Here is a 26,927-nt window from a genome sequence, read left to right on the forward strand (position 1 = left end):
CTAAACATTTCAAATTGAATCAACACTTTAGAAGTTTTTGAAGACTTTAATTGTGTTCAATATTATTAGAAATTAATTTAAATAAAACAAAGAAGTAATCACTCTACGTTGATAATCCAATTGTTATCGACCACCTGCCAGCACTAACAGAGCTGCCAGACAGTTCCAACGACCTATGTACACAAATTACTCGTCGCTCTGATAAAAACACAATTTTTGTAAATAATTGCATACGATGTGCAAGGCAATAACTTAATCGCGATTTCAAAGCGAGCTATGTGATTAACGAACGCTTTGGACAACGAAAAAGCCCACAAGATGGCCGACGCCTACTGCCTGACGAACTTTATTGATTTTTCGCTGTCGCTGTCGCTGCCGCTGAAACACCACAATCGCATCAAGGTGAGAGCAAGTCACTCCAACTGAATCTCACCCGCAATTTGATAGCATACCATTCACTAATGCCCGCCCTTCCTCCCTTCAGTACACCTGCTTCGACATCTCCGACAGCTATATCATTTTCGGGGCCTCGTCCGGATCGCTGTATCTCTTCAATCGGAACGGCAAGTTCCTACTCTTGATACCAAACAAGCATGGAGCGATCACCAGCCTCAGCATATCGGCAAATAGCAAATATGTGGCTTTTGCGACACAACGTTCGCTCATCTGTGTGTATGCCGTGAATTTGTCCGCGCAGGCCACGCCGCAGGTGATCTTTACGCACCTGGACCAGTCGGTGCAGGTGACCTGCATCCACTGGACGCAGGACGAGAAGCAGTTCTACTATGGCGACTCTCGCGGACAGGTCAGCCTCGTGCTGCTCTCCTCGTTCATCGGACACAGTCTGCTGTTCAACATGACAGTGCATCCGCTGCTCTATCTGGACTCTCCGATCGTCCAAATCGACGATTTTGAGTACCTGCTGCTGGTGTCCAACTGCACCAAGTGCATTCTGTGCAACACAGAGTACGAGGATTACAAACAAGTGCGTTTGTGCGCTGGTGGCTCAGCCAATCTTATCGCATCCAGTGGATCAACTTTTACCTTATGTCATATTTTTCAGATTGGTAACCGTCCGCGGGATGGAGCCTTTGGCGCCTGCTTCTTTGTCTCTCCGCAGGAGTCTTTGCAGCCATCTCGTATCTACTGCGCCCGACCAGGCAGTCGCGTGTGGGAGGTGGACTTTGAGGGCGAGGTGATACAGACGCACCAGTTCAAGACGGCCCTAGCCACCGCGCCGGCAAGGATTCAGCGACCTGGAAGCGGCACAGACGAACTTGACGCCAATGCCGAGCTGCTGGACTATCAGCCGCAGAATCTGCAGTTCGCCAAGGTCCAAAGGTTGAACGAGGACTTCCTGCTGGCCTTTACAGAGCTGGGACTGTATGTATTTGATGTTCGACGATCGGCGGTGGTGTTGTGGTCCAATCAGTTTGAGAGGATCGCCGACTGCCGCTCCTCGGGATCGGAGATCTTTGTGTTTACGCAGTCTGGCGCACTTTATAGTGTCCAGCTGCAGACGCTGCAATCCCACGCAGTTTCACTGATACAACAATCCAAATTGCTGCCTTGCGCGAATTTACTACGCCAGCATGTGCGATATTTTGCGGACAAGGCGCGTGAGGATTACGAGCTGAAGCAGCTCAATCCGCTGAAACAACTCCTCATCGAGCGGCAGGAGTACGAGCTGTTGAACGATATATCCGTGATATTTGATGCCATAACTCAGTGCACAGGCAGTGCTTTGGATACGCACAGCTCGGGAGGCAGTTCAGCCACCACTGAACGCAGTTTGAGCGGAGGCAGTTCATCGAGGGCTCCGCCGAAGGGAGTGTACGTGCTGGAAAACGCATTCTGCGACAACTTGAAGCAGCCTCTCAAAACGGGACACTTTAAGGATGCGCTGCTGACGGTAACTGGTAAATTCGGCAAGAACATCATAAAATACAAGTTCAATATTTTCGCCGAGGAACAGCAGCAGTTGGTCAGGGAACTGATTCCAGCCAGCGAGCGTTCTCTACCCTTTAAGGACATCAAGGCACGCTACGAGTCGGGAAGCGAGGATCAGGAGGAGGAAATTGTTAGGCGCTGCAAGAAACCGGCTCCCCAGGTTCCCCACATTAGTCCCGAGGAGAAGACCCTGTACAACCTCTACCTGATCGCCAAGAGCGCCAAGTTTAGCCGGACGCAGTGCGTCGATCGTTATCGCGCTGTCTTCGACGAGTATGCAGCTGGAGAGCTGGTCAATCTGCTCGAGAAACTAGCCCAGGTGATGGTGGAGCATGGGGATACGCTTGATCAAGCGCAACGCAATTGCTACGAGATGTATTTCGATTACCTGGATCCGGAGATGATCTGGGAAGTGGACGATGCTACGCGGGATCACATAGCTGCCGGCTTTGTGCTGCTAAATGCTCCGGAAAATGCGGAGATTGTCAAGTGTGAGCATTGCTCGTTCCCCCTTCGCTTCGATACCTCCTGCCAGTATCATGAGCTTGGAGCAGTGCTCCTGCGATACTTTTGGTCCCGTGGCGAGCAACTGAAGTGCTTTGATGTTGTTCAATCGGTGCCGGCACTGTTAGATGTCTTAGCTAAATTCTACTTAGCCGAACAGAATCTCACCAAGGTGGTGGCCATCGTCCTCAACTACGGACTCCCCGAACTTCTGGCTGACGTGGGCAAACAACTGAGCGTTGGCGCATGGGGCCGCTGCTTCGAACAGTTCGTGGAACTGCAACGCGGCGGACGGCTGGTGTGCGCCAACTGCGAGTGCATCTCTGGCGTGGAACAGGAGCAGTTGGGGCGCCACTTCTTCTACAACTGGAACTGTTTCCTCAACATCGCTCTGGATCACATGTCCGCCGGGGACACGCTGGCGCTGATCTTCAAGTGGAGCTCATACATTCCAAACGACGCTATCGACCGGGAGTTCTACTCCCGCTGCCTGCTCAAAGGCTAAACGATCTGGAAATTATTATATATAAATATATACGATACTTTATAGCCATATTTATTGTTCCACTAACTAATCTCAAGCTAAGGCCAATACCAAAAGCATTTATTCTATATAAACATGTACACCCACAATATGTATATTCTGAAGACGAAAGTGCATGAATATATTCCAGAGTTCGAAACTTTAAATTTTAGTTTTCTTTTGCAGACTTGGAGGGAAATTGAGAATGGAAGTGTCCTATTTAATTTATCAAATTTAATTTGAATTTCTTTGACTTTTGCTTCAAAAAACGAAATGGGGTACAGCGGCTGACGCCTTATAAACAACTATCCCCAAACATTAACACAAACTTTTTTGGCCTTTATGAAACAAAATTTAACTGCCCAGCCTCATTTCTCTTCCATTCAAAACAACAACAGCCTAGAAGACATCGACGCGCCGAGAAAGCAAAAGTAAATAAAATTCAATTTGAATTTTATAGACCGCGAGACGAACATCAAGATCTGGCAACGCCCTTGACGGAGTCTCCGCTACTAACCGCCGCCGAGAGCCTAGGTTGGAGTCTCTGCTCTACCTCCACCGACCGCATCTATCGATTCCTCATCGATATACGTGCTAAAGCAGCCCTGATTTTTTAGACACGCGTCTGAAAGCGGAAAAAAACGTGAACTCGTCGGAGAAGCAGCATTTTCCAAGCCCATAGCGCTTGTAATTGTAATTGTTGGCACAAGCAGGCCAGCCAAATCCGATACGGAAACGTCTCAGTTTCAAGCCGAACAAAGGGAATTGTGTGCGAGGAACGAAAAGAACCGAACAAAAAGTACAGACCCCTGAAATTTCACACGAGAACGCAGTAGCTTGTGGAACGTAAGAAGTTTTTGTCGGAAAAACTAAGGAAAAACGTATAGACACAAAGTGCAACACCAACACAACGATCGTATACATTTTTTTGTCGCAAATTGCAAGTGTGCATTCAAAAAAAAGTCAAAGCGTAACCATTGCAAAATTTTCCTAAACGGAAAGCAAGAAAAAAAAAGCATCTGATTGGAGGATAATATGAGTAATGCTATTAACCAAAATGGCACAGGTCTAGAGCAGCAAGTAAGTAGCGTTTTTAACTGCTGAAAATACCATTTACCATGTATATAAGAATGGAACCCGCATGTGTATGCGGTGGCTGTGTGTGTGTGTTCGTGATGCTCATGCGGCTATTTGAAAAAGTTCGCCTAGAAATTTATTGATTTCATAACACACTAATGTCTCTATCGCTCGTTTTACAACGGTGAATCGTGTCGGTGTCAATGGCTTGCATATGTGTGCGTGTGTGTGTGCGACTGGGCTCCTCTTCGTCATTCCAATTTGTAATTTCTTTTGTATAATTTTTGCTCGCTTGCCTCCAATTTGACGTGTATATTATATACATATGAAAGTTTCCATTCGGCCTCTCACGTTGAGTGTGTCGTGTGTGCGAGCAGTGCCGCTGTTCTAAGGTTGGCCGTGTGTGTGTGTCACACTCTCGCTCTCTCTCGCTTGCGCACACATGTGGAAGCTGTTGTAAACAGGGTTGCCAGGAGTAAGCGATCTGGTGATTAATTTCAAGGGTGATTTGGCAAAAATAAAAATGGAAGAAATGGAAAGCGTGTAATCTACATAGACTAGTTTAACAAGCCTTTGTTGGGTCCTCAAAGTAGTTTCAAACTTTAAATACCTATTTCGGTATGCCTCAAATGCATCACCATTTATGCAAAACACAATAAAATTAAATTGTGGGGATCCCCGTATTTAAAATTAGAGCATTTTCTAGAAGCAAATTTGAGGGCAACGATCTAGCCGTTCAGCCCCACAAAATGTGTGAATTACATATTTAGCTGCCTTTGTTAATTGATATAAAAGAAGAAGAACGCAAAATAGTGAATATTACAAGCCATACGGAATTAATCATTTCATACATTTAAAATAGTTCTTAGAAGAGTTCTCCTACTTCGATCCACATTCTCTCCACTTGGGTTCCACAACCGGGCTTAGTGTTTTTGCCACTACGGTGCGATTTATTTTCCCATGTGTGGGTGGCTCGTTCACGTGTTGGTTTTGTTGGGTGGCCAGGCGAACTCTCTTTGTGTAATGGCTTGCCTGCGAGTGCGAGAGAGACGCTTACAGGGAGAGCACTAAATTCGAAGCTTTAAACTAGTTGCGCCTCTCTCTATCTTTGTATATATTCCAGAGATTTGCACGTACATACATATGTATCTATGTATATATACACGTTGCGTTGCTAAGAGGAAGAGCGGTAAATAGCACATGTTGCTAAGCGGTAACGAATTCATTTTGGCAGTTCTGGAGAAGATTTCCCCTGGCGATGAATGAACTTGAAACTTGAACAGGTGCCGGCTAACTTAACTTGCAGGCAACATATGTTAATTAGCCATGTAATACAAATCATTTGTATAAGTGGAGCAAAGATTATTTGTATAGCTTAGTTTTGCATTGCTGGTATAGTTCTTATCATTGAATGCACTGTGTTCCAATATACTTTCTATGTAACAAAGAAAAGTAATGATTCATAATCAAAACGAGTTCATATGTATGCTATATACAAAAAATAGAACAAAACCTATGATTGAATAATCGGAAACCACTACTTCCTTTGAACAAGACTAACCATTTAATCTTTTCCACTTGCAGGTTGCTGGTCTGGACTTGAATGGCGGCTCTGCTGACTACAGCGGCCCCATAACAAGCAAGACTTCCACTAACTCGGTCACCGGTGGTGTGTATGTGCCCCCGCATCTTCGTGGTGGTGGTGGCAATAACAACGCAGCGGAAGCAGAGAGCCAGGGCCAAGGACAGGGCCAGGGCCAGGGCTTCGACTCCAGATCCGGGAATCCGCGCCAGGAGACTAGGGACCCGCAACAGTCGCGCGGAGGCGGAGGCGAATACCGCAGAGGCGGCGGCGGTGGTGGTCGCGGCTTCAATCGCCAGAGCGGCGACTACGGTTACGGAAGCGGCGGCGGAGGACGTCGTGGAGGCGGTGGACGCTTCGAGGACAACTACAACGGTGGGTACTCTTAGCTAACAGGTGGTCTATTAACTATCAACAAGGACTTTTAATTAATTTTTAAAGCTCCATAATGTAATGATCCTTAAGATCGTAATAGCGTACGACTTATACTTGGTCCTCCAATATGCCCTAATTATTATAAAGCTCATTAGAGAAAATGTTATTACTTTTGCAGGTGGTGAATTCGATTCGCGTCGCGGCGGTGACTGGAATCGCAGCGGCGGAGGCGGAGGAGGAGGTCGAGGATTTGGACGCGGCCCATCGTACCGCGGCGGCGGCGGCGGAAGTGGTAGCAACCTCAACGAGCAGACTGCCGAGGATGGCCAGGCACAGCAGCAGCAGCAGCCGCGCAACGATCGTTGGCAGGAGCCAGAACGTCCTGCTGGATTCGATGGCGGCGAGGGCGGACAATCTACCGGCGGCAACAGAAGCTACAACAATCGCGGCGAGCGCGGAGGCGGCGGTTACAACAGCCGCTGGAAGGAGGGCGGCGGCTCAAACGTCGACTACACAAAGCTGGGCGCCCGAGACGAGCGCCTGGAGGTGGAGCTGTTCGGCGTGGGCAATACGGGAATCAATTTTGACAAATACGAGGATATACCCGTGGAGGCGACGGGCCAGAATGTGCCCCCGAACATCACATCGTTCGATGATGTGCAGCTGACGGAGATTATCCGCAACAACGTGGCCCTAGCACGTTATGACAAACCGACACCGGTGCAAAAGCACGCCATTCCGATCATTATCAATGGCCGGGATCTAATGGCCTGCGCCCAGACCGGATCCGGCAAGACGGCCGCCTTCCTGGTACCGATTCTCAACCAGATGTACGAGCTGGGGCATGTGCCCCCGCCGCAAAGCACCCGGCAGTACAGCCGGCGCAAGCAGTATCCGTTGGGTCTGGTGCTGGCGCCGACCCGTGAACTGGCCACCCAGATCTTTGAGGAGGCCAAGAAGTTCGCCTATCGCTCGCGGATGCGCCCGGCAGTGCTGTACGGCGGCAACAATACCAGCGAGCAGATGCGCGAGCTGGACCGCGGTTGCCACCTGATTGTGGCCACACCCGGTCGCCTGGAGGATATGATCACACGCGGAAAGGTGGGACTGGAGAACATTCGATTCCTTGTACTGGATGAGGCTGATCGTATGTTGGACATGGGTTTCGAGCCGCAGATTCGTCGCATCGTCGAGCAGCTGAACATGCCGCCAACCGGACAGCGCCAGACGCTTATGTTCTCGGCCACATTCCCCAAGCAGATCCAGGAGCTGGCCAGCGATTTCCTCAGCAACTACATTTTCTTGGCCGTTGGTCGTGTGGGCTCCACATCTGAGAACATTACGCAGACCATCCTGTGGGTCTACGAACCCGACAAGCGCTCGTATCTGCTGGATCTGCTCTCGTCTATCCGCGATGGCCCCGAATACACCAAAGACAGCCTAACGCTGATCTTTGTGGAGACTAAGAAGGGTGCAGACTCGCTGGAGGAGTTCCTGTACCAGTGCAATCATCCCGTGACCAGCATCCACGGTGATCGCACGCAGAAGGAGCGTGAGGAGGCACTGCGCTGCTTCCGCTCGGGCGACTGCCCCATCCTGGTGGCTACAGCTGTGGCCGCTCGTGGCTTGGACATTCCGCACGTGAAGCACGTTATCAACTTTGACCTGCCCTCGGATGTGGAGGAGTATGTCCACCGTATCGGACGTACCGGACGTATGGGTAATCTCGGTGTGGCCACCTCCTTTTTCAACGAAAAGAACCGCAACATTTGCTCCGATCTCTTGGAGCTGCTGATCGAAACGAAGCAGGAGATCCCCAGTTTCATGGAGGACATGAGCTCGGATCGCGGCCATGGCGGAGCCAAGCGGGCTGGACGAGGCGGTGGTGGACGTTATGGTGGCGGCTTCGGCTCCAGGGATTACCGTCAAAGCTCTGGCGGAGGCGGTGGCGGACGCAGTGGACCACCACCACGCAGCGGTGGCTCTGGATCAGGAGGCGGCGGCGGCAGCTACCGCAGCAATGGAAACTCGTACGGTAAGTTTGGTGAGTGTGGCTTCATCCATCAGCAGTAACCAGGTTGAAGGCAGATACTTAACAGTGGATTTCCTTTACAGGCGGCAATTCCGGCGGCGGTGGATACTATGGCGGCGGCGCCGGTGGTGGCTCCTATGGCGGCTCCTACGGCGGCGGCAGTGCCTCGCACTCTTCGAACGCACCCGACTGGTGGGCTCAATGAGCAAGGCCTCAGCTTCAGGCAAAGGACCTGGGCCAGCAGCAGCAGCAGCATCAGCAGTCGCATCGTAGCCACTTTCGCAACTAACCAAACGGAGTAAAACAAAGTCGATAACAACCATATATATACATGTGCACACACGTATACTATATAGGAACAGCAAATGTGAAAGAGAAACTGTCTGTGCGCAGCGCAACACAAATCACGAAAATACAGAAAAGATACACAGATGCACCCTCCACCCCACCCTCGTTTAGCAATTCACTCCTCTCTCACAACCTCAGAAACCAGGAGCAAGCGTTAATAATAAACTGTGCAAGTCCATCGCGAAAGTATATTACATTCATGTATAGCCAGCCCAAAAAGCCCAAGCCGCCCTCCATTTTCATCTCACCCATCATTATATTTTATGGATTCGATGCGCGTAGTTGAAGGATATGCAAGCAAACACATACATATTTAAAATATGCTAAACAACCACAAATATTAAGAATATTTAAGCAAATGATACAATTTTTGAATTTTTGTCCATAAGTTACAATTCTCACACATCATTTTTCTTGGAAGTCTTAATATACATAAGTATATATATATATTCGTATATATATATATATATATATCTAGACATAAATATTGTCGATGTCGGATCGAAACGATGAAAGCGCAAATCCTTGAACTTCAATTGATGATTTTAAACGAAGAAAACATAAAAATAGTAATGGTATATATATTATTAAATATATAGATCGAGATATAATGTACTATATGAAACAAGAAACCAACACAAACAAGTAATTAAAACAAAAAAAAAACAAGTTTGCTAAACTAAAACTTAATAATTTAGCAAATGAGAAAAAGAACTCGTAACGTTGTTTTAATTTTTTCTGCATTTGGTGTAACAGGTGATTTTTTTTGGGATTGGCAGATTGTGTCAGATAACGTTGTAAAGCACCAACGTTTATAACTAATTCCTTGGACGCCCTATTATCTTTTCATAAATTTGTTCGATTAAGATTTATTTACTTACTGATATCACATTTTGAGTTAGCTCTATTGATAAGAATTGGCAAGTTAGTTGCCTGTTCTTTTTTTTTTTGTTCAGTATGTTTTTCGAACCAATACGTTTCGGTTTCGGTGATTTCGAACCGCGACGAGATCTGCTGGTTATATTGGCATAATAATTAAAAAGTGGAATATCCATAGGATAGGTTAGTAACCTTTGGAAGCTTCTCAGATGAGAGCTTTGTCGCCGGTTTCCCAGCGGCAAAGCTTCAATTATGCACATTTAAGCAATCAGTATAATTGAATGTTCAAAACGTGGGGAGCGAGAATGTAAGTGGAAAATGCATCAAATCGCGCCGAGGATGTGACGATCGTGGCGATGCCTACCCGTTTGCTAATTAGATTAGATAGGGCAAGTTGATTAGTTTGCTCTGATGTTTTCTAAAGAGGGGAGCTTGTCGATTTGTCGTTTGTTTGTTTGCCAGATAAATTTGCTTGCAGAGCAAAGCTCTCCGCTTCTTGATCGCTGGATTTTGCAATAATAAACAGCGTGGGCTCTTGACTAGGCCACTCCCCGTTTTATTATTATTTTCGGCAGTCCGTCGGAAATTTTCAGTGCACTCCCAGTTGTATTCGCGGTTCTCAGCTGTCAATTTCAGACTGCCAACATATAAACACGACGAGGATGCAGAAGCCACATCATGGTCTGTGCTGGATGTTGCTTCTACTGGCATCGCTGATCGCTACTTTTATGCTGGCCTTCAGCTACTGGATGTTTGTGCCGCGCGAGGAGTCACTGTGGTCTATGATATCGAACAACTACAGTGGTGGATCTGGAATAAAGTACTCCCTGCCGCCGGCAGCAGTACCTGAGGAACTTAAACTTCGGCAGAGGCCGCCCTTCGTCTACCAGATATTACATTGAGAGTAGAAGTACAATATAGTATTTATATGCTATGTAATCTTATGCTAGTTTAACAATAAATTACATGTACACAGAAGCTGCTTTGGGTGGCTTGGTTGGGGTAGCAGGCATCACAAGTTGGTGGCTTCGAGTCAGACGTCCGACTTTTGATTGAGGGCCGCATAGCCCACTGGGATCTCCTTCATCTCGGTCTGCAGGCAGAGAAACTCGCCGCCTATGCACATTATTGTGCCGGTGATGACGTTCAGCAGCCACCACGATGCGTTCGCGGGAAAGGAGCGGTTGTACCACCAGCAGATGAGCAAATGCAGCACGTGGAAGGTGCAACTGGCGTGAAAGAGAAGCGTGAGTTGTGAAAGCAAATGATTAATTCCATGCTTAAGCTATGATGCCCACCTAAAGTCCAGACAGAGCTTGGCTCTTCTAACAATGCACCACAGTGCCAGGGAGGCTAAGAACGCATTTAAAACAAAGGCGCAGATCACCAGGCGGCCGCCCATGTCGTAGATGTGGATCTCCTTTAGGCAACATAAAATCAAAGTAAGGGAAGGGGTTTACATGATATATGGTGGTATATAGCATATGGCATACATGGTATTCGAACAAGTGATCCAGACTATAGTTGTCCCCGGACAACTTGTTGGCCACGAAGACGAGTAGGCCAAGTGTGAAGTACACGCAGAACTGCATGGACACAATCTGCGAGGACAGCAGCGTGGGATCCCACTGCGTGTTGCGAAAGGTGCCGCCCTTCATGGTTGCCCCGGGTTGCCAAATCAGCGTTTAGAGAACGAAATTTCCAAATTTCAGCTGGCCATAACAAACTGACTCAACCATTAGAGATGACACTGGAGGACTATCGATTGTCTTCGGCATGGTCGTCGAATGGAAGGGGTTCATTTGCTACACAGAAAGAAAAAGAATTTTATTGATGCGTGAAATCGTATGTTCCGTAGTAACTGTATATCGCATGAATTTTCCTTCAAAATGGCCAGACTTACTCCCAAATTGAATTTTCGTTAAAACTCTAGTACATGCATATACTTTTTTACATATTATACTTTTAATACTCTATCGGGTACAATCGATATCCGGCGATAGTCGTCATGGATCAGGATCACTTAAAGAATGCCAAAAACGCCACGCGGAGAGTTGTGAGTAAAGTACGGCTTAAACGGGACCGGATTACAGAATGATTCCGCCCACAGGGTCGTCTGCGGTCGCTGGGAATCGTTACAGTCGGAGGAGCTGCCTTGGTGGCGGGCATTACGGCATACAAGAACCAGGACCAGTTGTTCCGGACCTTCGTGATGCCAGCGGTGCGACTTCTTCCGGCGGAAGCCAGCCATCAACTGGCCGTGCTGGCGTGCAAGTACCGCTTGTGCCCGGTTTCACAGTACCATGATGACCAGAACTTGCACACGCCGTTCTTTGGGCGGATGCTTAGCAATCCTATTGGCATTGCAGCGGGATTCGATAAGAACGCGGAGGCGGTGGACGGGCTGCAGGATCTAGGATTCGGATTTATAGAGGTGGGCACAGTTACCCCGGCGGCCCAGGAGGGCAATCCCAAGCCGAGGGTATTCCGGTTGACCGATGACAAGGCTATCATTAATCGGTACGGATTTAATAGCGATGGTCATCAGGCGGTGCTCCAACGGCTGCGCCTGCTCCGCAAAAAGGAGAACTTCAATGGAGTTGTGGGCGTGAATCTGGGCCGGAACAAGACCACCATGAGCCCGATAGCGGATTATGTACAGGGTGTCCGGGTTTTCGGGCCCGTAGCGGACTACCTGGTCATTAATGTGAGCAGTCCGAACACCAAGGGCCTGCGCGATATGCAGAGCAAGGAGAAGCTAAGAGAGCTACTGGAACAGGTCAACGACACGAAATCCTCCCTAGATAAGAACAAAAATGTGCCCATACTCTTGAAACTCTCGCCGGATCTATCGTTGGACGACATGAAGGACATCGTGTGGGTTATCAAGCGCAAGAAGAGCCGCGTGGATGGCCTAATCGTTTCCAATACCACGGTGTCGCGGGAAAACCTCGAAAACAAAAAGCTGGCCGATGAAACTGGCGGATTGAGTGGTCCTCCACTCAAGGCCCGCTCCACAGAGATGATCGCCCAGATGTACCAGCTCACCGATGGAAAGATTCCCATCATAGGCGTCGGCGGAGTGGCTTCTGGCTATGATGCATACGAAAAGATCGAAGCTGGGGCTTCCTACGTTCAGATCTACACGGCTTTAGTGTACGAGGGACCCGCCCTTGTGGAAGACATTAAGGCGGAGTTGTCGGCGCTGATCACACGGCTGGGTCACACTAATGTTGCGGACGTGGTGGGCACCAACAGCAAGTTCTACTTGCCCAAATGATTCAAAGATGCCACGATTTGAAGCAAGTGCTGCATTCATTTGTGTAAAACTATAACATTTCTCATGCTTTTTCTTTTGGTCTAACCAATAAATCATTAAATTCTTCATTGATTAACTTTGAGGACTTTCATTCGCCCGCTGCACTGTGAGCACTCGTCCATCTAGGAAGTGGGTGTTCTGGTTGCTGGCGCTGTTAAAGGCATCCCGCTGGCTGAACACCACAAAGCCATAGTGCTTGGACAGGCCCAGTTGCCGGTCGAAGACCACCTCCGCGTTGGCCACGTGCCCGTACTTGGAGAAGTAGGTCCGCAGCTCCTTGCTGCCTATCGTCCACGGCAGGTTGCCGACGAACAATTTGTAGCTGCTACGCACAAAACCGCTGGACATGATTATGTAGATCTTAATTTTCTGGTTTCAAATCGCTGGCGAATGTGCACTGATTTTAAGGTGGCGCAGATCGCTTTACGTAGGCGTCGACGTCACTTATTGAGGATATGGAATTTTTTAAATAGTAGAAACTTTTACAAAAGTTGAATTAATTTGTGATAAAAGAAACTCGAAACCCACGTTATTAAATAAATAATTATGATAAAGTGACAGTTTTATACTATTTTTATTACCCACCTAACAATTTTTTAACCTTGCAGGGCTGCCTATCGCTAGTTAGTGCGCAGACTATCGATGGCTATCGATTGGCCGCAAATAATCAATGTTTCATCTCTAGCTCTTTTAAGTTTTGGTTGCTATTTATGTAAATGTTTAGCGAAATTGCGGAAAAAGTGCATATCAGTGCGCTCGATTGCTGAAAAAGTAGTTGCGTTGCAAACGGCGAAGAGCCCATCAAAGGCGGCCCAGTAACCAGGCGATCGGAGGGCCAAAGGAGCATAAAGTCGACGTGTTGTATTCGGGGCGCGGCGCCTGCAGAAAACGGACAAAACATCCTTAGGACAGCCACACAAAGGCACATCGATACTTTCAGCCACCGCACACAATGGCCGAGCGACCGAAAAATTTGTTTGCAAGTGAGTTACCCCTTTGGTCTCGAACCGCCCACGCAGGTCACACACATGCAGGCGAGGAGGTACACATACTCGCTGGGTGACGCATAGTTTGGGAATCGGGTGCAGCGGCGATAAGCCATCTATGAAGCCTCCTAAATTCTTCCATTTCCCACACATTCCAGCCGGATCCAGTCGCTCCCGCAATCCCCCGGATCAGCTAAGCCTGAATAATCTTAGCATACGCCATCCGCCCTCGTCCACGTCGTCCACTTCTTCGGGATCCACATCCTCGGGCTCAAGTTCCTCTTCACAGCATAACCATGTGACCCGCTGTTTTGGCGCCCAGCAGCCACAGCAAACCCCGCCGGTGGCCAGCAGTCAAGTGCCACCGGTACCGGCAGCATCGAGCAGCAGCGCTGCCGATCGTCACCGGGAGCGAATTCGCCAGCAGGCCTGTGGCAAGCTACAGTTTGGTGAGGGCGCTGCCAATACACACACATTTACTTCAGACGATCTCGAGGATGAGGGCGAAATTGGACGCGGTGCATTTGGGGCAGTCAACAAGATGATCTTTAAGAAACTGGACAAGGTGATGGCCGTCAAGCGCATTCGATCCACCGTAGACGAGAAGGAACAGAAGCAGCTGCTCATGGATCTCGAGGTGGTCATGAAGTCCAACGAGTGCATCTACATTGTTCAGTTCTATGGGGCGCTGTTTAAGGAGGGAGACTGCTGGATTTGTATGGAGCTGATGGACACCTCGTTGGACAAGTTTTACAAGTACATCTACGAAAAGCAGCAGCGCCACATTCCAGAGTCCATACTGGCTAAGATAACAGTGGCCACGGTCAATGCGCTGAACTATTTGAAGGAGGAGCTAAAGATTATCCATCGGGATGTGAAACCGAGCAATATTCTGTTGCACCGTCGCGGAGACATAAAGCTGTGTGATTTTGGTATTTCGGGTCAGCTGGTCGACTCTATTGCCAAGACCAAGGATGCGGGCTGCAGGCCCTACATGGCGGTAATGATACTCATTTGATTCCACAACATTTTAACCACAATTGTATGCTTTTGTGCAGCCGGAGCGCATTGATCCAGAGCGTGCCAAGGGCTACGATGTACGAAGCGATGTTTGGTCATTGGGCATCACTTTGATGGAGGTGGCGACTGGTAATTTCCCCTATCGTAAATGGGACTCTGTTTTCGAGCAGTTGTGTCAGGTAAACATATAACATTTTAATAGGATAGTTTTTCTAATGAAATGTGTGAATCATTCTTTCACAATGCGATACAAATAACGTTCATGTCTTGTTCCCTATCGTCATTAGGAATAATCTTATAGAGATAAAGCATTGACTAATGACTCATTTTATTTGCTGCTGGTCTTATCGTATTTTGTAACTTTCATATAGTAAATTATCATAATATCTGAAGCTTGTTTTGTTAGGCTAATGACTTTTTTTTTATAATGTTAAACATTTTTAAGGTTGTGCAAGGCGAACCGCCGCGACTTTTGACATCCTATAACGGCATGGAGTTCTCCAAAGAGTTTGTGGATTTTGTCAACACTTGGTAAGCACTGGGAAAGCCTAGACAACATAATAATAGTAACTAATAAGGCATAATTATCGTTTTAGCCTCATTAAAAAGGAGAGCGATCGGCCCAAGTATAGTCGTCTGCTGGAGATGCCCTTCATACGTCGTGGTGAGACGAGCCACACTGATGTTGCCGTGTATGTGGCCGATATACTGGAGTCGATGGAGAAAGACGGCATTACGCAGTTTACGGCCAACCAGCAGGCGGAGAGTTAATCACCCTAAGCGAAGATGCAAGTCATAAATTAACTAAGATTCAAGAGGAACACAACAACATGCATAACTAAACAGAAGGAAAGCAGATAAAAAGTTTTAATTGTTGTCTACTTTGTAGCATTCGTAGAAAACCTAGCGCATATTTTGTTAAACAGAAAAACAAAACTAAGCGAAAAGTGTGTAAGCTGATAGTAAGCAAAATGTGTGTATAGTTTAAAGTCCCTAAAGCCTATTGTAATTCAATAACTTTTGTATTCGCAGTTGTGTGCGTTAAGTTTTGTGTTGAAAATAAATTTGTGTTTACAAAAGGCGAGCGGCGGGTTACAGGCGAATATATTGGCCAATGACTTGACCAGCTTCGGACTCCCAGCCAAAAGCCTATTTAGCCTCAATCAAGCGAGCATTTTATAATCCGGTTGATTTATCTATCATAAATAATGATACCAGACCAATTGGAAATGCATTTTGCGTTAATAAGCAACCACATGCGAAACTTAAGCAATATTTGTAAAAAAAGCTTCGTGAAAACGAGAGTTAACTACCCATGCAAACAACTAACAGAAACACCAATACGCGTTAATATGCGTGAATAAATAGTTCAACAAAAACAATTATACATTATTTATTGAACAGAATTTGTAATCCTATTATATTTTTTTAATTTGCATATATGAAAATGATTGTGAAAAGCTTTAAATAATTGCCAAGCGGCTGAGATGTTTAAATTGTAGTAGAAATTATTGCAGATAAATGCAAAGCTAATCCCATAATATATGAAATAATTAGCCATAACACCGACACATCCACACCACACACACACACACACACGTTTTTATGCGTAGAAATTAGTTGTAAGCGAAGCAAAAATATTTAGCAAAAAGTTACAGCTAAAAAAACACAAGTCATGTGAAAACTACAAATAAAACAAAATAAATGTATTGTGCCTAAGTATAAACCGAAATGATAAACACTCACCAAGAGAACTACAATTTAAATTTAATCAAAACTCATAAGCCATTTATAATCCTTAGCCTAGCTTTTAAACCCAGCTTATATAGACGTACCGCATATTTATACCATGCCATTCCCGCCCAAAAATATTCACAGCCAAACAATTGCACCGTCTAAGTCCCCGTCTCAAAATAGCAAAAAAAAATGGAAAAACACGAAGAAAAATAGAAGTGAAACCAATGTTTTTTGATTAACATTTTTATGCAAGCGTCAATGTGAAAGCAAAGTTTATTTTGTATACATATATATACATGCATAATATATATTTGCACGGGTTGCATATTATAGCGTAAGAAAAGCAACAAGAGCCTGCAGCATTTCTCTTTTATTTTATTTTTTTTTTAATTTTTGTTTGCGAAATAAAATCCTAAAGCATGCAGCATTTAGAGCGGATATACATATATACACATGAAAATATGAAATTGTATATTTTTATTAAGCCCACAAACATCCCAGAATTTGCAGCTAGACTTGTCAAGTAATAATATTAAATAAATATTAAATTATTGAAGCGTGCATCTTGAGCAAAAGTTAATTAACATTCCATGCGAAAAACTCATCTTACATCTCCGATGAAATCGTTTCTATTGCAGTTGCAGACAAAAAGGATATACAAAAAGGATATACGGTGGCTAATGAAAACTAACTGACCGCAATGTTGAATTTAATCACACCTAATCACGAGGTGGTATAGTTGAAAACAATTACCTAAGTACTTGGGCAGATGATCACTTTTGATAAGACTAGGGATAAACCTAATAATCATATTATACAAGTCATGTGTAATGCCAGGAATAATGCAATCGCGAGTCGTCAATATTTTTGACAATAAATGGAGTATAATTTATTTGTAAAGTAAGCAAAACTAAAACGGCAAGGACATATGGATTGTGTGTATATATGGTAGATATACTAAGGACATATGACTGGCGAATATTTATACACTAATCTATGAACTAGTTGCAAGTCAAATGAGGTACTTATGTCTGTCAATCGCCGCATAAATTCCCAAGAGAAATTCAACACCAAAAACCCCAATAATTGGCTTCCAATCATCCAAGGCCTTTGAATAAAATTAAATTGCTATAAAAAATATGCTCGAAACTAAATCTAACCAATGACAAAACTGGAAACGCAACGTCCACAACAATATTAATATTTGCAATCTTTTAAACCTAGCTTACATATATATGTAACTTTCGGAACATTGTGGGATCCCAATTTTCGGATCCAGATCCTAAACGAAACCCATTGCGGAATCGGGAGCCGCTCACTCAACACTTAGCGCACTAAGTTTTACTGAATACCAATACTGAATACCAGTCTATATGAATAATCCCGTCAAGTCGGCCAGAACTATAACTACACAAGGATAACCAAATACCGAAAGGGAGCTACTCAATGTCATGGCAAATACACACGCAGATAAATAGCATAGAACTGTTGAACAAAATTGAAAAGGCAAAACACCACAAATAAAACAATTTGTAAAAATATTAATAGCGAATAAAAATTATATTTCAAAAACTCAATTAATGCGTAATGGCTGTGTAAGTGGGGAACTTATGGCCACAGACGGTCACTTAACTGACGCATTTGTGGGTGGAATTCGTCACAAATTCAACGAGTAGGATTTTAGTGACGAATTCTTGAATTGATATGGATTTAATTTTCTTTTATTTTGTATAATAAAATAGGTTTTTGTTTATGGTTGTTTTACTTTTTTTTAAGTTTGATTCATTAATTTTAAGACTAATTAATAATGGTAAAAATATTTCTCAAATCCCAAAAACATATTTTATTTACGCTTATTCTTGTCTTTCTTTAAACCTTTTTTTTGCCGGTAAGAGTATCTGAGTATCTTTTTATCTTTTATCCAATGCACAATATTATTGGCTGGCATAATTTTGAAGGGCACGCGACTTGAATGAAAATCGCCACCCAAACGAGAATCGGCCCACAACACGGCGAGCATGGAAAGTGAGTTATTAAAGCCGCAAATGCGTAATCCGCAGCTAGACAAACATATAGGTGTGTACACAGGTACAAACCCCCTTTTCTGACCGACTTTTGGCAGAATACGAGGCGGCGAGCAGGAAAAGCAGATGAGTTGAGTTCGAAAAGCCAATCGAAAAGGTTGTTTTTTAAGGTGGGTTCTCCGATAATTCCATAAAATCTGTCAATTAGTATGGCTTACGTTTTTTTTTTCTTCTATTTTGCATATTAATTGACAATCGTGTGCATATAGAAACCTGAATGGATCTTAACGCTCGGAATCGGTAGCTCAGTCTGTCGTCGAACGTTGTGCCTGGAGCAATTAAATTTTGGAGTACGGATACGTGGGTCGTCCGCCAGTCGCCCAGGTTCATCGACATGCTGGCCTGCATCATTTTAAGCGGCTGGCTGCTATTGGCTTGGATGTACTTCCTGTGGAGCCGGCGAAGGTATTATAAAGTCGCATGGCAGTTGCGCGGACCCATTGGCTGGCCCCTAATAGGCATGGGCTTACAAATGATGAACCCGGAGAGTAAGAGCTGGACAGGATTTGCGCAGGGCTTTCGTTAACTGGGCATTCTTAACAGCCTTTTTGCAGTACATGGATGGTCTGTCGCGACAGTTTAAAGCGCCTTTCATCTCCTGGATGGGCACCAGTTGTTTCCTCTACATCAACGATCCGCACAGCGTGGAGCAGATATTCAACTCGACGCACTGCACCAATAAGGGCGATTTCTATCGATTCATGAGCTCGGCCATTGGGGACGGACTGTTTACGTCCAGTTCGCCACGTTGGCACAAACATCGTCGCCTCATTAATCCCGCCTTTGGTCGCCAGATTCTCAGCAACTTCCTGCCCATTTTCAATGCCGAAGCGGAGGTGCTTCTGCAGAAGCTGGAGCTCGAGGGTGTGCAGCACGGTAAGCGGCTGGAAATCTACCAAATCCTCAAGAAAATCGTTTTGGAAGCAGCTTGCCGTAGGTATTTACCTGGGTCCTCAATCACCTATATTTCATGGGAATTACTTGCAGAGACAACGATGGGCAAGAAAATGAACTTTCAGCACGACGGATCTATGGCCATATTTAAAGCTTATAATGGGTTAGTTCAAATGTTTAGTCATTTCATAATGGTTAGTAACATTTTCCTTTAGCTTGACGGAAGTGTGTGTAAAACGAATGCTATCCCCCTGGCTTTATCCGGACTTAATATATCGTCGTTCCGGACTTTTCCGCCTGCAGCAAAAGGTCGTCGGCATACTTTTTGGGTTTATAGAACAGGTAAGCTACTCATCCGATCAAAGTTGCACTCACTAAACATGCTGAGCTCCGGCAGCTTCTCGAACCCATAGTCTCGGTGATGGCCGCCAATGCCAATCCGGAGCAGCAGCGATCCGAGCTGGAGATGAGGGGCAAGTCCAAAGCCATTTTCATTGAGCAGGTGCGTGAGCATGTGGAGCGCGGTCAGCTGAGTTGGCAGGATGTGAGGGATGAGGCGAATGTGACCATTGCAGCGGTAGGTTCCAAAGATCCAGTGAAGATTATGTACCATGATGACTCATTTCACAGACTTTCGAGACCACATCGACGGCCTTGTACTTTACCATCCTCTGCCTGGCGATGCATCCCTGCTACCAAGAGAAGCTGCACCAGGAACTGGTCACAGAGCTGTCGCCAACTGGCGACATATCCTTGGAGCAGCTCCAGCGACTGGAGTACACCGAAATGGTGATCAACGAGGCCATGCGGCTGTTTGCTCCAGTGCCCATGGTGCTGCGTTCAGCGGATCAGGACATCCAGCTGAAGCGCGACGACGGGGAATTCCTCATTCCGCGTGGCACCCAGATCGGCATCGATATCTACAACATGCAGCGGGATGAGCGGGTGTGGGGACCACTTTCGCGTACCTACAATCCGGAGGCGCATTTCGGAACGGATTCGCCTCAGAGGCACGCCTTCGCCTTCGTTCCCTTCACCAAGGGATTGCGCATGTGCATCGGCTATCGATATGCCCAAATGCTGATGAAATTGCTGCTGGCCAGGATCTTTCGCAGCTATCGAATCAGCACGGAGGCCCGCTTGGAGGAGCTACTGGTCAAGGGTAATATCTCCCTGAAGCTTAAGGATTACCCGCTGTGCCGCGTGGAGCGGAGATAACTGAAAGGGTCGTATGCCCCACAACTGGCTGGTGTAATTTTTCAATTAAAAGTGCCATTTTTGTTGCATTTTCCCATCGTAGGAAATTGAGTTTGTTTCATCTTTTGCTGTTGACCTCGTTAACGATGACCAGCCCCCTTCCCTTGCGCAAATTGCCAGCTTGCAAATGGCTATAATGGATTTCAGTTTGCACTTGTTCCAGCTCACCCACAACTTTGCAGCACACGTTGCGTGTGCGGAACATAATTGATTAAATTCCTTCGAAGACCGGTTGCTGCAAGTGGGCTATCTCTCGCAGTTGAGGGCTGGTCAAAGTTCTTGCACCCAATGAAATTGAGGAGGTGATTCTGTGGGTGGTGGAGCCGACCTGCCAATTCATCGCTTTTCATTACTCAATTGAAAAACTATCACGTTTCTTTATGAAGAAATACCCCTTTAAGGTAATTGCTGGCGTTTGTTGGTTTTATTAAGAGATAAAATATCATTCAAAGCTTTAAAAAGTGTTAAAGCAAGTCAGAAATATACCATCTTTCTAAAATGTGTAGCAAAAAATTTATGAAAACGGGTTTTAAACGCTTTAAAAAGCATTTTTTTTAGAAAGACATCAAATTACACAAAGAAAAAGTAATCCACTGATCCCATAAAATTTATTCCCCGCTGTGGTGCGCTTTATTTATAAACTTGTTGCTTATCAAGATATTACGTCATAAGTTGAGATCGAAGTGGTTTCTTCAGACATTGCTCTCGCTCGCACATATATACAAAACTTACATTGGCCACCCGAGTTTCCAACCTTCGATAGCTCAGTTGGTAGAGCGGTGGACTGTAGTTGGAAAACAAGCAATAGAAATCCATAGGTCGCTGGTTCAAATCCGGCTCGAAGGATTTTTTGTTATTTTTATTTATTATTTTTTATTTAGTAATTACTTTAAAAACGAGAAGGCATACTATTAAACGAAATAAAATATGTTTTAAATTTATGTTAGCAACTGATTTAATAATAGGTGCGTCTCATTATTTCAAAAAGCAAATGCCCCACCAACAACAACCAACCAGATTTGTGGAGCTGATAACCGAATTTAGCTGACCACAAAATTTTTTCGAATGAGTATGAGTGCGAAAGCAAATGAATCCCCCCAACTCGACGCCCCTCACCGACCTTCGATAGCTCAGTTGGTAGAGCGGTGGACTGTAGTTGGCAAACAAGCAATAGAAATCCATAGGTCGCTGGTTCAAATCCGGCTCGAAGGATTTTTTGTTCAGTAATATTTTTTTTATTGAATTTAGGCACGTTTTAAAAGTGAAAGTTACCATCATGAAAGTCTGGTGCGAAAGTCGAATGGAAATATAAGCTGCTGGTCAACTGAGTTCGTAGTTGTTGTCGTATTAAATTACTTAATCATTGACTTGTTGCAAATACAATTTATCAACACTTTGCCGAGGTAATAATTCTATTTGCCGCCCATCCCGCCGCTAACGTTTCCCCTCACTACCACCGACTCACGACAAACGAATAGATTGCTGTCTGGGCAGCCTGCCTCCAGCCACCATTTCACTTCAAGCTCCACTGCCTGCAACGAAATATGCATAATTCAATAGCAGGAGCTGCGTCCTTGCCAACGTGAATCCTGCGGAATACGGAATGAGGAGGGGGCAGCCCCTCGACGGAAGCTGAAAAGTATGCAATAAGCGATTGCGACTCGTTAACGCTTCAAAATACAGCGAGAGATGGAGTGCGGTGTGCGAGACACCGATGGGCAAAATAATAGGAGTCTATTACTAAAGACGACTAGAATCTGGAAATTGATGTTCATTAGATATAAATTTATAGTTTAATTTTGGCTAAGCAATGTTTCACTTATTCAGAGGCAATATTTGCGATCAGAAAACTCAATGCTTTGCAACACTTAAGAAAGGAAAATTGTGTTTTTCAGATCACACCCACTTGCCATTTGGAAAAGTATCTGCCGATGGGCATGACTGTGTAATCACAACATTAATCTAATACGCGTGTTTAGTGCGGCCTGGCGGGCATCCAACTTAATAATAGCTTTCGCAGCGCCTTGCAATAAGTAATTAAATCATTTACAACAAATCAAAATGACTGGATGGGGCAAGGACGAAGGCGAGGAGCCGCTCCGCGCCGTAAGCAAATAGTCGCCAGTGGCTCCGGTCGGTCTGGCTTATTATTAATGAGAAAAACTTTTGCAAGTTTTCAATTAGTTGCGCTCCCCTCCAGCAACTTGGCGCATAATCAAGACAAACGCTGGCTCATAATAAAATATTTAGTTGGATTTCCTTGGCCAGTCGCCGTAATTGACTGCCCACCAGTTATTTGTATAACAAGCCGGGACTTTGGACTCGGATTTGGATTCGGATTCGGTTACGGATTCGGTTGATTACTGCGTTACACTCGGGACATGGCCAGCGTTTTTGCTAATCCGAGTCGACAGCCTGCATAATGTGATTAATTGAATATTAGGGCAGGCAGGTGCCCGAATACCTAGACTGGCCACAGCTTGGCTGTCTGCTGTTCCATTTGCCTGGTCACCTGGTCACCTGTTGGCCAGCTAACTGCAGTCAAGGTCTCCGCTTTCCACGTCACATGATTCTTTCATTTGCAGACTGGCGGCTTTGTTCGCCTGCATACGAAATCAGATTTTAATGAGCACATGTTCCGTGCTCTAATTGGATGGCGATTTATTCGGAAATACGATTTCTTATTCCACCAAAGCCTGATTAGCTGGAAAGAGCCAGTGAGTGACTGCGAATAGTTTTTACTTTTTACTTTTAGATCTCGTTGGTTTTGTCCAATTAGCCGAATTCTATGAAATTGCTAAGCAGTGTTGTAAAAGTGAATATTTCTCGCAATATATTTTTACAATTTCCTGTGAATAACATTTATTTATACTTGTCGCTGATTTTGTCATATTAAATAAGAAATTTTATTAGTTTAAAAAAGTTTAATTCGAAACCTTATGTTTATTTGCATTCGAAAAAACTTCGGCTTAGTTTGTGTGTATTTAACGTTTTAGTCATACACAATTAATTGTAATTCCCCTTTGACACTTGCAGAGAATTTAGGCCCGATTTCCGTTGAACCGTTGAAAGCAGGTAACACTTGGCTGAGTTCTGTTAATGCAGCGCCTTCTAGTCGCGTGTGTTTAGACGGCTTTTGTTTGCCTGGCCGTGGGCGTTAATTACAGTAAGACATTTGTGAACGCGCCGGCAGGCGTAACTAATAAACCAAACACATACCTATGTATGTAGGCCAGAATGGGGAGCTTTATGTGGGTGGGTATTCCCCCCAAAAAACCGCATTAACAAGCAGCTGCCGCTGCTGCTGCAGATCCTGGCTGTAATTAAGTTTACTCTCGTTTACGAGACACGCGCCAAAGCAAATCCCGGCCACATTGACTAGGCTAACAAACCGCAAGGGGGGAGTTGGGGTGGCACCTCATCAATGTGTTAATGCTAATTGTTATTGTAGTTCCGATGGCCTTGGGTGGGAGGGGGCGGTGTAAAGGGGAAAGTGCCAGCACTTACCTCAAATTGAATTAGCCTCATATGTGTGGCCTGCCAGTTGAGACAGTTTGCAACTTGCAAACTCAATTTGGCAGGTCGAAAAGTTTAGTTTTCACTTGCCTCAAAATAAAAGTAGAGCCTGCCGCCAACACAGCTTATAGTTGGGACATTTTGATTGCTCTTTGGGGCGGGGCCTAACTATTTGCAGAGGGGCGGGCGGAGGTGGGGGTGCCAAACGAAATCAGTGCAAAAATATTTAACAAAATTGCATTAGAAACTTTCTTTTTTGCCAGCCAGCACGAAATTGGCGAACAAAACGACCTAACAAACTGGGCGAATTCTAAGTCAGGCCTCCCAGGGATGTCAGCTATTCGAGTTGAGCATTTGGACTCCGGCAGTTTGTGTTCATCGTATCAGTTGCCAACTTAACCAAAAGTTTAAGGAATCTGGTGAATTGCCGGCTCACCTCTGGAAACAGACTTCTCAAAGCTTCTTAACCCGTTGATGGCCAAGGCATGAAATAAACTTATATATTCAAAATATTTTACAAATTGTTATACAAACATATGAACATTTGCTGTCTCAGTTTTTTTTTGAAATTTTCTAAATATTTAAACGGTATGTAGTCTTCAAATGTATGGTTTTACGCAAATTCTAGCCATAAGTTGTACCGAATGCAAATGAAATGAATTATGGAAACCGGCTGGAGTGCAACTAAAAGTTTTTCTATCAATTCAAAATGGTTCGTGCTGTGTGGGGTTAACTGGCGCTCATAAAAGTGGAAATGTGTTGAACCTTAACCTCCCCGGAGTGAAGAAAGTTTTTCGCTTGTTGTTTGACAAATTGTTTTGTGCAGCGGCCGAAGGAAATAAAAGGCAACATTCGACTGTAAAGCGGATGAGGAGTGGGCGTAGTTCCTGGCCAGGATTGGGTGGGTTGGGTGTTTCGGTCGGACCTCTTGGCCATCAATGTGTAATGAATGTGGGCGGGAGTATCGGGGGGGCGGGAGCAAAGTTTGAAACGCGAACAAGAGTAGCAAAAACAATGACAGGCGTTGCCAGCAGCCAGACCTTTTCCGATCCTGTTCCTGTTACCCATTTCCCATTTTCCACTTCTCATTTCCATTTCATTTTCCGCATTGCCATCAGTGTCGCTCTTTTATTCCCTACCTAAAGGTCCAACGTTTCAGCCACACAAAAACCTGTTGAACTAAAGTGGTTCTTATAGTTCTATATATTAGTTTCTTAATCATAAGTTAACCTCATGGTGAATTTGGCTAGTAAATGTTTAAGATAACAGATGAAACTGTAGGAAACCTTGGGCACAAAGTGTCATATGCAGTGCTTATATCTCGGGAAAGGGTATCCTAAGCACCGGCTTGCCGCGGATTAACCATTTCTTCTTGTTCCGCGCCAGTTGGGAAACTTTTACCGCTCGCTGTTGACTGTTGCCCTGCGGCTGCAGTGCCGCATAAATTAGCAAACATGAGGCGAGCGGAGCGCGTGACTGGAGAACCTTTAGTACCTGGCCAACTGGGCGAGTGGCCACCCATCCAAATGGCCAACTGATTGACCCGCCGGTTCCGCGCCTTCCGCTCCTTCCGCGCATTCCCTCGCGCTCGTCTGCTGGCAGCAAATTAGCGATGTCCATGTGGTCCACTCTGCTATCCGGTCATCTGCTCTGTGCAACACTCAATTGCAATTACAGCTTTTGGCCCCCGCCGAAAAATTGGCCAGCACAATTAATTAAAAAGTTTGCTGCACAATGGAATTGCAGCCAGATCCTCGGAATCTGGAATCCGCAATCCAGGGGATGTGGGTTGGGCGGCGGGGCAGTTGGCACAAAGCTCTAAAAATATTTTTTCAGGTGGCGGGGAATATATTTTATTTTCATATATGTACGATGCGACATTTAATTAAAAACTGTGCATACCGCCAGGTGCCTCCAAAAACAGCGAAATGAGTGGATCCTTTTTTTGTTAATTGTATTTTATCACTGGATTACGGGCATATGAAATGAACAAAATAAACGAATTTCAAATTGGGTATGTGTGCAAAAAAGGAAGGCTTAAAAAACGGAAAGAGATTTGCTGCCAACTATTTCAATCAATTTTTGACACAAATGCATATAAAAAATCCGATATGAATCGTTGATATTCAAAAGTTGATTTATTTTCTTACAAGTGCTTTTTTTTTTGAGCACAGATTATGTATTGGTTTTAAAACACAAACACATTTGGGTAAACGGCTGTTTGTTTTATATTTAGAGTGAAATGTAAGCAGTTAAATAAATAGGTTGAATAAATACCGAAATTAAAAATTCAATAAATATTTATAAAAACATTTAAGCAATTGCTATACACATATAAAGCTTTAAAAGCAGAGATGAACATTTTTATTAAGCATACGCCATTTTTATTAAGCATACGCCGCGTGTGACGGCAATTAAAGCGCCACGAAGATTGTTGAACATCTTAAAAGTAATTCTCTTTTGCTATGAGTAAAATTCTATCTTATTCGTCGTCCTCGTACCGAGTTTTCCATTGTAATTTTCATAAAAATTATGCAGATTAAATGTGGCAGCCAAGTTTGCGAAGCCCTACGAGTGGCATTAAACTCGCATAAGGCGCATCGCCAGAGACAACAAAGATGTCTAAATAATAAAGGCAGCTCAAAAGCTCGAGGATGTCGCCCAGGTTGATTGAATAAATCACAGCAGGTGAAACTCACTCGAAACACAACTCTCCTACATGCGTGAGAACACGCTGACAGGTTGGAAAATAAAGAAGAAAAGGTGCATATATAATGAAATCGACTCACACATAAAACGCATTGGCCGCAGGACGCAGGAGCTCTAAAGTTTCGCCATTTACAG

General features: G+C 45.0%; 8 protein-coding genes and 2 non-coding genes across 13 annotated transcripts; 8 read left to right on the forward strand and 2 right to left on the reverse strand.

Annotated features, from left to right (window-relative positions):
• Positions 1 to 126: 126 nt before the first annotated feature.
• LOC6728905 (Hermansky-Pudlak syndrome 5 protein homolog) lies at positions 127 to 3,144 on the forward strand. Its single transcript, XM_002104199.4, has 3 exons — positions 127 to 402; positions 485 to 985; positions 1,064 to 3,144. Exons 1-3 carry the CDS (start codon positions 319 to 321, stop codon positions 2,957 to 2,959), a joined length of 2,481 nt encoding a protein of 826 aa, XP_002104235.1. The 5' UTR covers positions 127 to 318; the 3' UTR covers positions 2,960 to 3,144.
• Positions 3,145 to 3,174: 30 nt separating this feature from the next.
• Positions 3,175 to 9,105, forward strand: LOC6728906 (ATP-dependent RNA helicase bel). 2 transcript variants are annotated; one of them, XM_016177195.3, is made up of 4 exons: positions 3,175 to 4,057; positions 5,639 to 6,011; positions 6,190 to 8,055; positions 8,127 to 9,105. In XM_016177195.3, the coding sequence occupies exons 1-4, from the start codon at positions 4,013 to 4,015 to the stop codon at positions 8,246 to 8,248; spliced, it is 2,406 nt and encodes an 801-aa protein (XP_016035597.1). In that variant the 5' UTR covers positions 3,175 to 4,012; the 3' UTR covers positions 8,249 to 9,105. The 2 variants fall into 2 exon arrangements, with proteins under 2 accessions (XP_016035597.1, XP_016035598.1); XM_016177196.3 differs by having other exon boundaries at positions 6,190 to 8,046.
• A 245-nt stretch (positions 9,106 to 9,350) lies between these two features.
• LOC6728907 lies at positions 9,351 to 10,248 on the forward strand. Of its 3 annotated transcripts, none has more exons than XM_016177198.2 (2): positions 9,351 to 9,453; positions 9,907 to 10,248. In XM_016177198.2, the coding sequence occupies exon 2, from the start codon at positions 9,933 to 9,935 to the stop codon at positions 10,170 to 10,172; it is 240 nt and encodes a 79-aa protein (XP_016035600.1). In that variant the 5' UTR covers positions 9,351 to 9,453; positions 9,907 to 9,932; the 3' UTR covers positions 10,173 to 10,248. The 3 variants fall into 3 exon arrangements, with proteins under 3 accessions (XP_016035600.1, XP_016035599.1, XP_039151426.1); XM_016177197.3 differs by lacking the exon at positions 9,351 to 9,453 and adding an exon at positions 9,521 to 9,577; XM_039295492.1 differs by lacking the exon at positions 9,351 to 9,453 and adding an exon at positions 9,644 to 9,659.
• Positions 10,176 to 11,056, reverse strand: LOC6728908 (protein SYS1 homolog). The gene is made up of 3 exons (XM_002104202.4): positions 10,764 to 11,056; positions 10,569 to 10,690; positions 10,176 to 10,499 (listed from the first exon to the last, which is right to left on the reverse strand). Exons 1-3 carry the CDS (start codon positions 10,926 to 10,928, stop codon positions 10,304 to 10,306), a joined length of 483 nt encoding a protein of 160 aa, XP_002104238.1. The 5' UTR covers positions 10,929 to 11,056; the 3' UTR covers positions 10,176 to 10,303.
• A 40-nt stretch (positions 11,057 to 11,096) lies between these two features.
• LOC6728909 (dihydroorotate dehydrogenase (quinone), mitochondrial) lies at positions 11,097 to 12,665 on the forward strand. Its single transcript, XM_002104203.2, has 2 exons — positions 11,097 to 11,326; positions 11,381 to 12,665. Exons 1-2 carry the CDS (start codon positions 11,279 to 11,281, stop codon positions 12,548 to 12,550), a joined length of 1,218 nt encoding a protein of 405 aa, XP_002104239.2. The 5' UTR covers positions 11,097 to 11,278; the 3' UTR covers positions 12,551 to 12,665.
• LOC6728910 (28 kDa ribonucleoprotein, chloroplastic) lies at positions 12,567 to 13,030 on the reverse strand. The gene has a single exon (XM_002104204.4). The coding sequence runs from the start codon at positions 12,935 to 12,937 to the stop codon at positions 12,662 to 12,664; it is 276 nt and encodes a 91-aa protein (XP_002104240.1). The 5' UTR covers positions 12,938 to 13,030; the 3' UTR covers positions 12,567 to 12,661.
• Positions 13,031 to 13,229: 199 nt separating this feature from the next.
• On the forward strand, positions 13,230 to 16,893 carry LOC6728911 (dual specificity mitogen-activated protein kinase kinase 4). Its single transcript, XM_002104205.4, has 5 exons — positions 13,230 to 13,572; positions 13,734 to 14,575; positions 14,634 to 14,774; positions 15,041 to 15,126; positions 15,192 to 16,893. Exons 1-5 carry the CDS (start codon positions 13,542 to 13,544, stop codon positions 15,364 to 15,366), a joined length of 1,275 nt encoding a protein of 424 aa, XP_002104241.1. The 5' UTR covers positions 13,230 to 13,541; the 3' UTR covers positions 15,367 to 16,893.
• A 1,487-nt stretch (positions 16,894 to 18,380) lies between these two features.
• LOC6728912 (probable cytochrome P450 313b1) lies at positions 18,381 to 20,609 on the forward strand. Its single transcript, XM_016177199.3, has 7 exons — positions 18,381 to 18,526; positions 18,626 to 18,904; positions 18,960 to 19,349; positions 19,404 to 19,473; positions 19,526 to 19,652; positions 19,708 to 19,887; positions 19,941 to 20,609. Exons 2-7 carry the CDS (start codon positions 18,751 to 18,753, stop codon positions 20,526 to 20,528), a joined length of 1,509 nt encoding a protein of 502 aa, XP_016035601.1. The 5' UTR covers positions 18,381 to 18,526; positions 18,626 to 18,750; the 3' UTR covers positions 20,529 to 20,609.
• Positions 20,610 to 21,320: 711 nt separating this feature from the next.
• Positions 21,321 to 21,413, forward strand: Trnay-gua. Its single transcript has 2 exons — positions 21,321 to 21,357; positions 21,378 to 21,413. It is a non-coding gene; the product is annotated as a tRNA-Tyr (tRNA).
• A 273-nt stretch (positions 21,414 to 21,686) lies between these two features.
• On the forward strand, positions 21,687 to 21,779 carry Trnay-gua. The gene is made up of 2 exons: positions 21,687 to 21,723; positions 21,744 to 21,779. It is a non-coding gene; the product is annotated as a tRNA-Tyr (tRNA).
• Positions 21,780 to 26,927: the final 5,148 nt, after the last annotated feature.

This window comes from Drosophila simulans, chromosome 3R (assembly GCF_016746395.2).
Source record: "Drosophila simulans strain w501 chromosome 3R, Prin_Dsim_3.1, whole genome shotgun sequence".
Taxonomy (NCBI): Eukaryota; Metazoa; Arthropoda; class Insecta; order Diptera; family Drosophilidae; genus Drosophila; species Drosophila simulans.

What these genes read in the sequence shown, in the direction of transcription:
- LOC6728911 (XM_002104205.4), top strand. Translation starts at nt 13,542, where the DNA reads ATGGCCGAGCGACCGAAAAATTTGTTTGCAA. An exon ending in TTTTCGAGCAGTTGTGTCAG is followed by an intron (nt 14,775 to 15,040) that starts GTAAACATATAA and finishes AACATTTTTAAG; the next exon opens with GTTGTGCAAGGCGAACCGCC. An exon ending in GTGGATTTTGTCAACACTTG is followed by an intron (nt 15,127 to 15,191) that starts GTAAGCACTGGG and finishes TTATCGTTTTAG; the next exon opens with CCTCATTAAAAAGGAGAGCG.
- LOC6728907 (XM_016177198.2), top strand. Translation starts at nt 9,933, where the DNA reads ATGCAGAAGCCACATCATGGTCTGTGCTGGATGTTGCTTCTACTGGCA.
- LOC6728912 (XM_016177199.3), top strand. Translation starts at nt 18,751, where the DNA reads ATGCTGGCCTGCATCATTTTAAGCGGCTGGCTGCTATTGGCTTGGATG. An exon ending in ACAAATGATGAACCCGGAGA is followed by an intron (nt 18,905 to 18,959) that starts GTAAGAGCTGGA and finishes CATTCTTAACAG; the next exon opens with CCTTTTTGCAGTACATGGAT. An exon ending in TTTTTGGGTTTATAGAACAG is followed by an intron (nt 19,653 to 19,707) that starts GTAAGCTACTCA and finishes GAGCTCCGGCAG; the next exon opens with CTTCTCGAACCCATAGTCTC.
- LOC6728910 (XM_002104204.4), bottom strand. Translation starts at nt 12,937, where the DNA reads ATGTCCAGCGGTTTTGTGCGTAGCAGCTACAAATTGTTCGTCGGCAAC.
- LOC6728906 (XM_016177195.3), top strand. Translation starts at nt 4,013, where the DNA reads ATGAGTAATGCTATTAACCAAAATGGCACAGGTCTAGAGCAGCAA. An exon ending in CTTCGAGGACAACTACAACG is followed by an intron (nt 6,012 to 6,189) that starts GTGGGTACTCTT and finishes TTACTTTTGCAG; the next exon opens with GTGGTGAATTCGATTCGCGT. An exon ending in AAACTCGTACGGTAAGTTTG is followed by an intron (nt 8,056 to 8,126) that starts GTGAGTGTGGCT and finishes TTTCCTTTACAG; the next exon opens with GCGGCAATTCCGGCGGCGGT.
- LOC6728908 (XM_002104202.4), bottom strand. Translation starts at nt 10,928, where the DNA reads ATGAAGGGCGGCACCTTTCGCAACACGCAGTGGGATCCCACGCTGCTG. An exon ending in ATCACTTGTTCGAATACCAT is followed by an intron (nt 10,691 to 10,763) that starts GTATGCCATATG and finishes TGTTGCCTAAAG; the next exon opens with GAGATCCACATCTACGACAT. An exon ending in AAGCTCTGTCTGGACTTTAG is followed by an intron (nt 10,500 to 10,568) that starts GTGGGCATCATA and finishes CTTTCACGCCAG; the next exon opens with TTGCACCTTCCACGTGCTGC.
- LOC6728909 (XM_002104203.2), top strand. Translation starts at nt 11,279, where the DNA reads ATGGATCAGGATCACTTAAAGAATGCCAAAAACGCCACGCGGAGAGTT. An exon ending in AAAACGCCACGCGGAGAGTT is followed by an intron (nt 11,327 to 11,380) that starts GTGAGTAAAGTA and finishes TTCCGCCCACAG; the next exon opens with GGTCGTCTGCGGTCGCTGGG.
- LOC6728905 (XM_002104199.4), top strand. Translation starts at nt 319, where the DNA reads ATGGCCGACGCCTACTGCCTGACGAACTTTATTGATTTTTCGCTGTCG. An exon ending in AACACCACAATCGCATCAAG is followed by an intron (nt 403 to 484) that starts GTGAGAGCAAGT and finishes TCCTCCCTTCAG; the next exon opens with TACACCTGCTTCGACATCTC. An exon ending in AGTACGAGGATTACAAACAA is followed by an intron (nt 986 to 1,063) that starts GTGCGTTTGTGC and finishes CATATTTTTCAG; the next exon opens with ATTGGTAACCGTCCGCGGGA.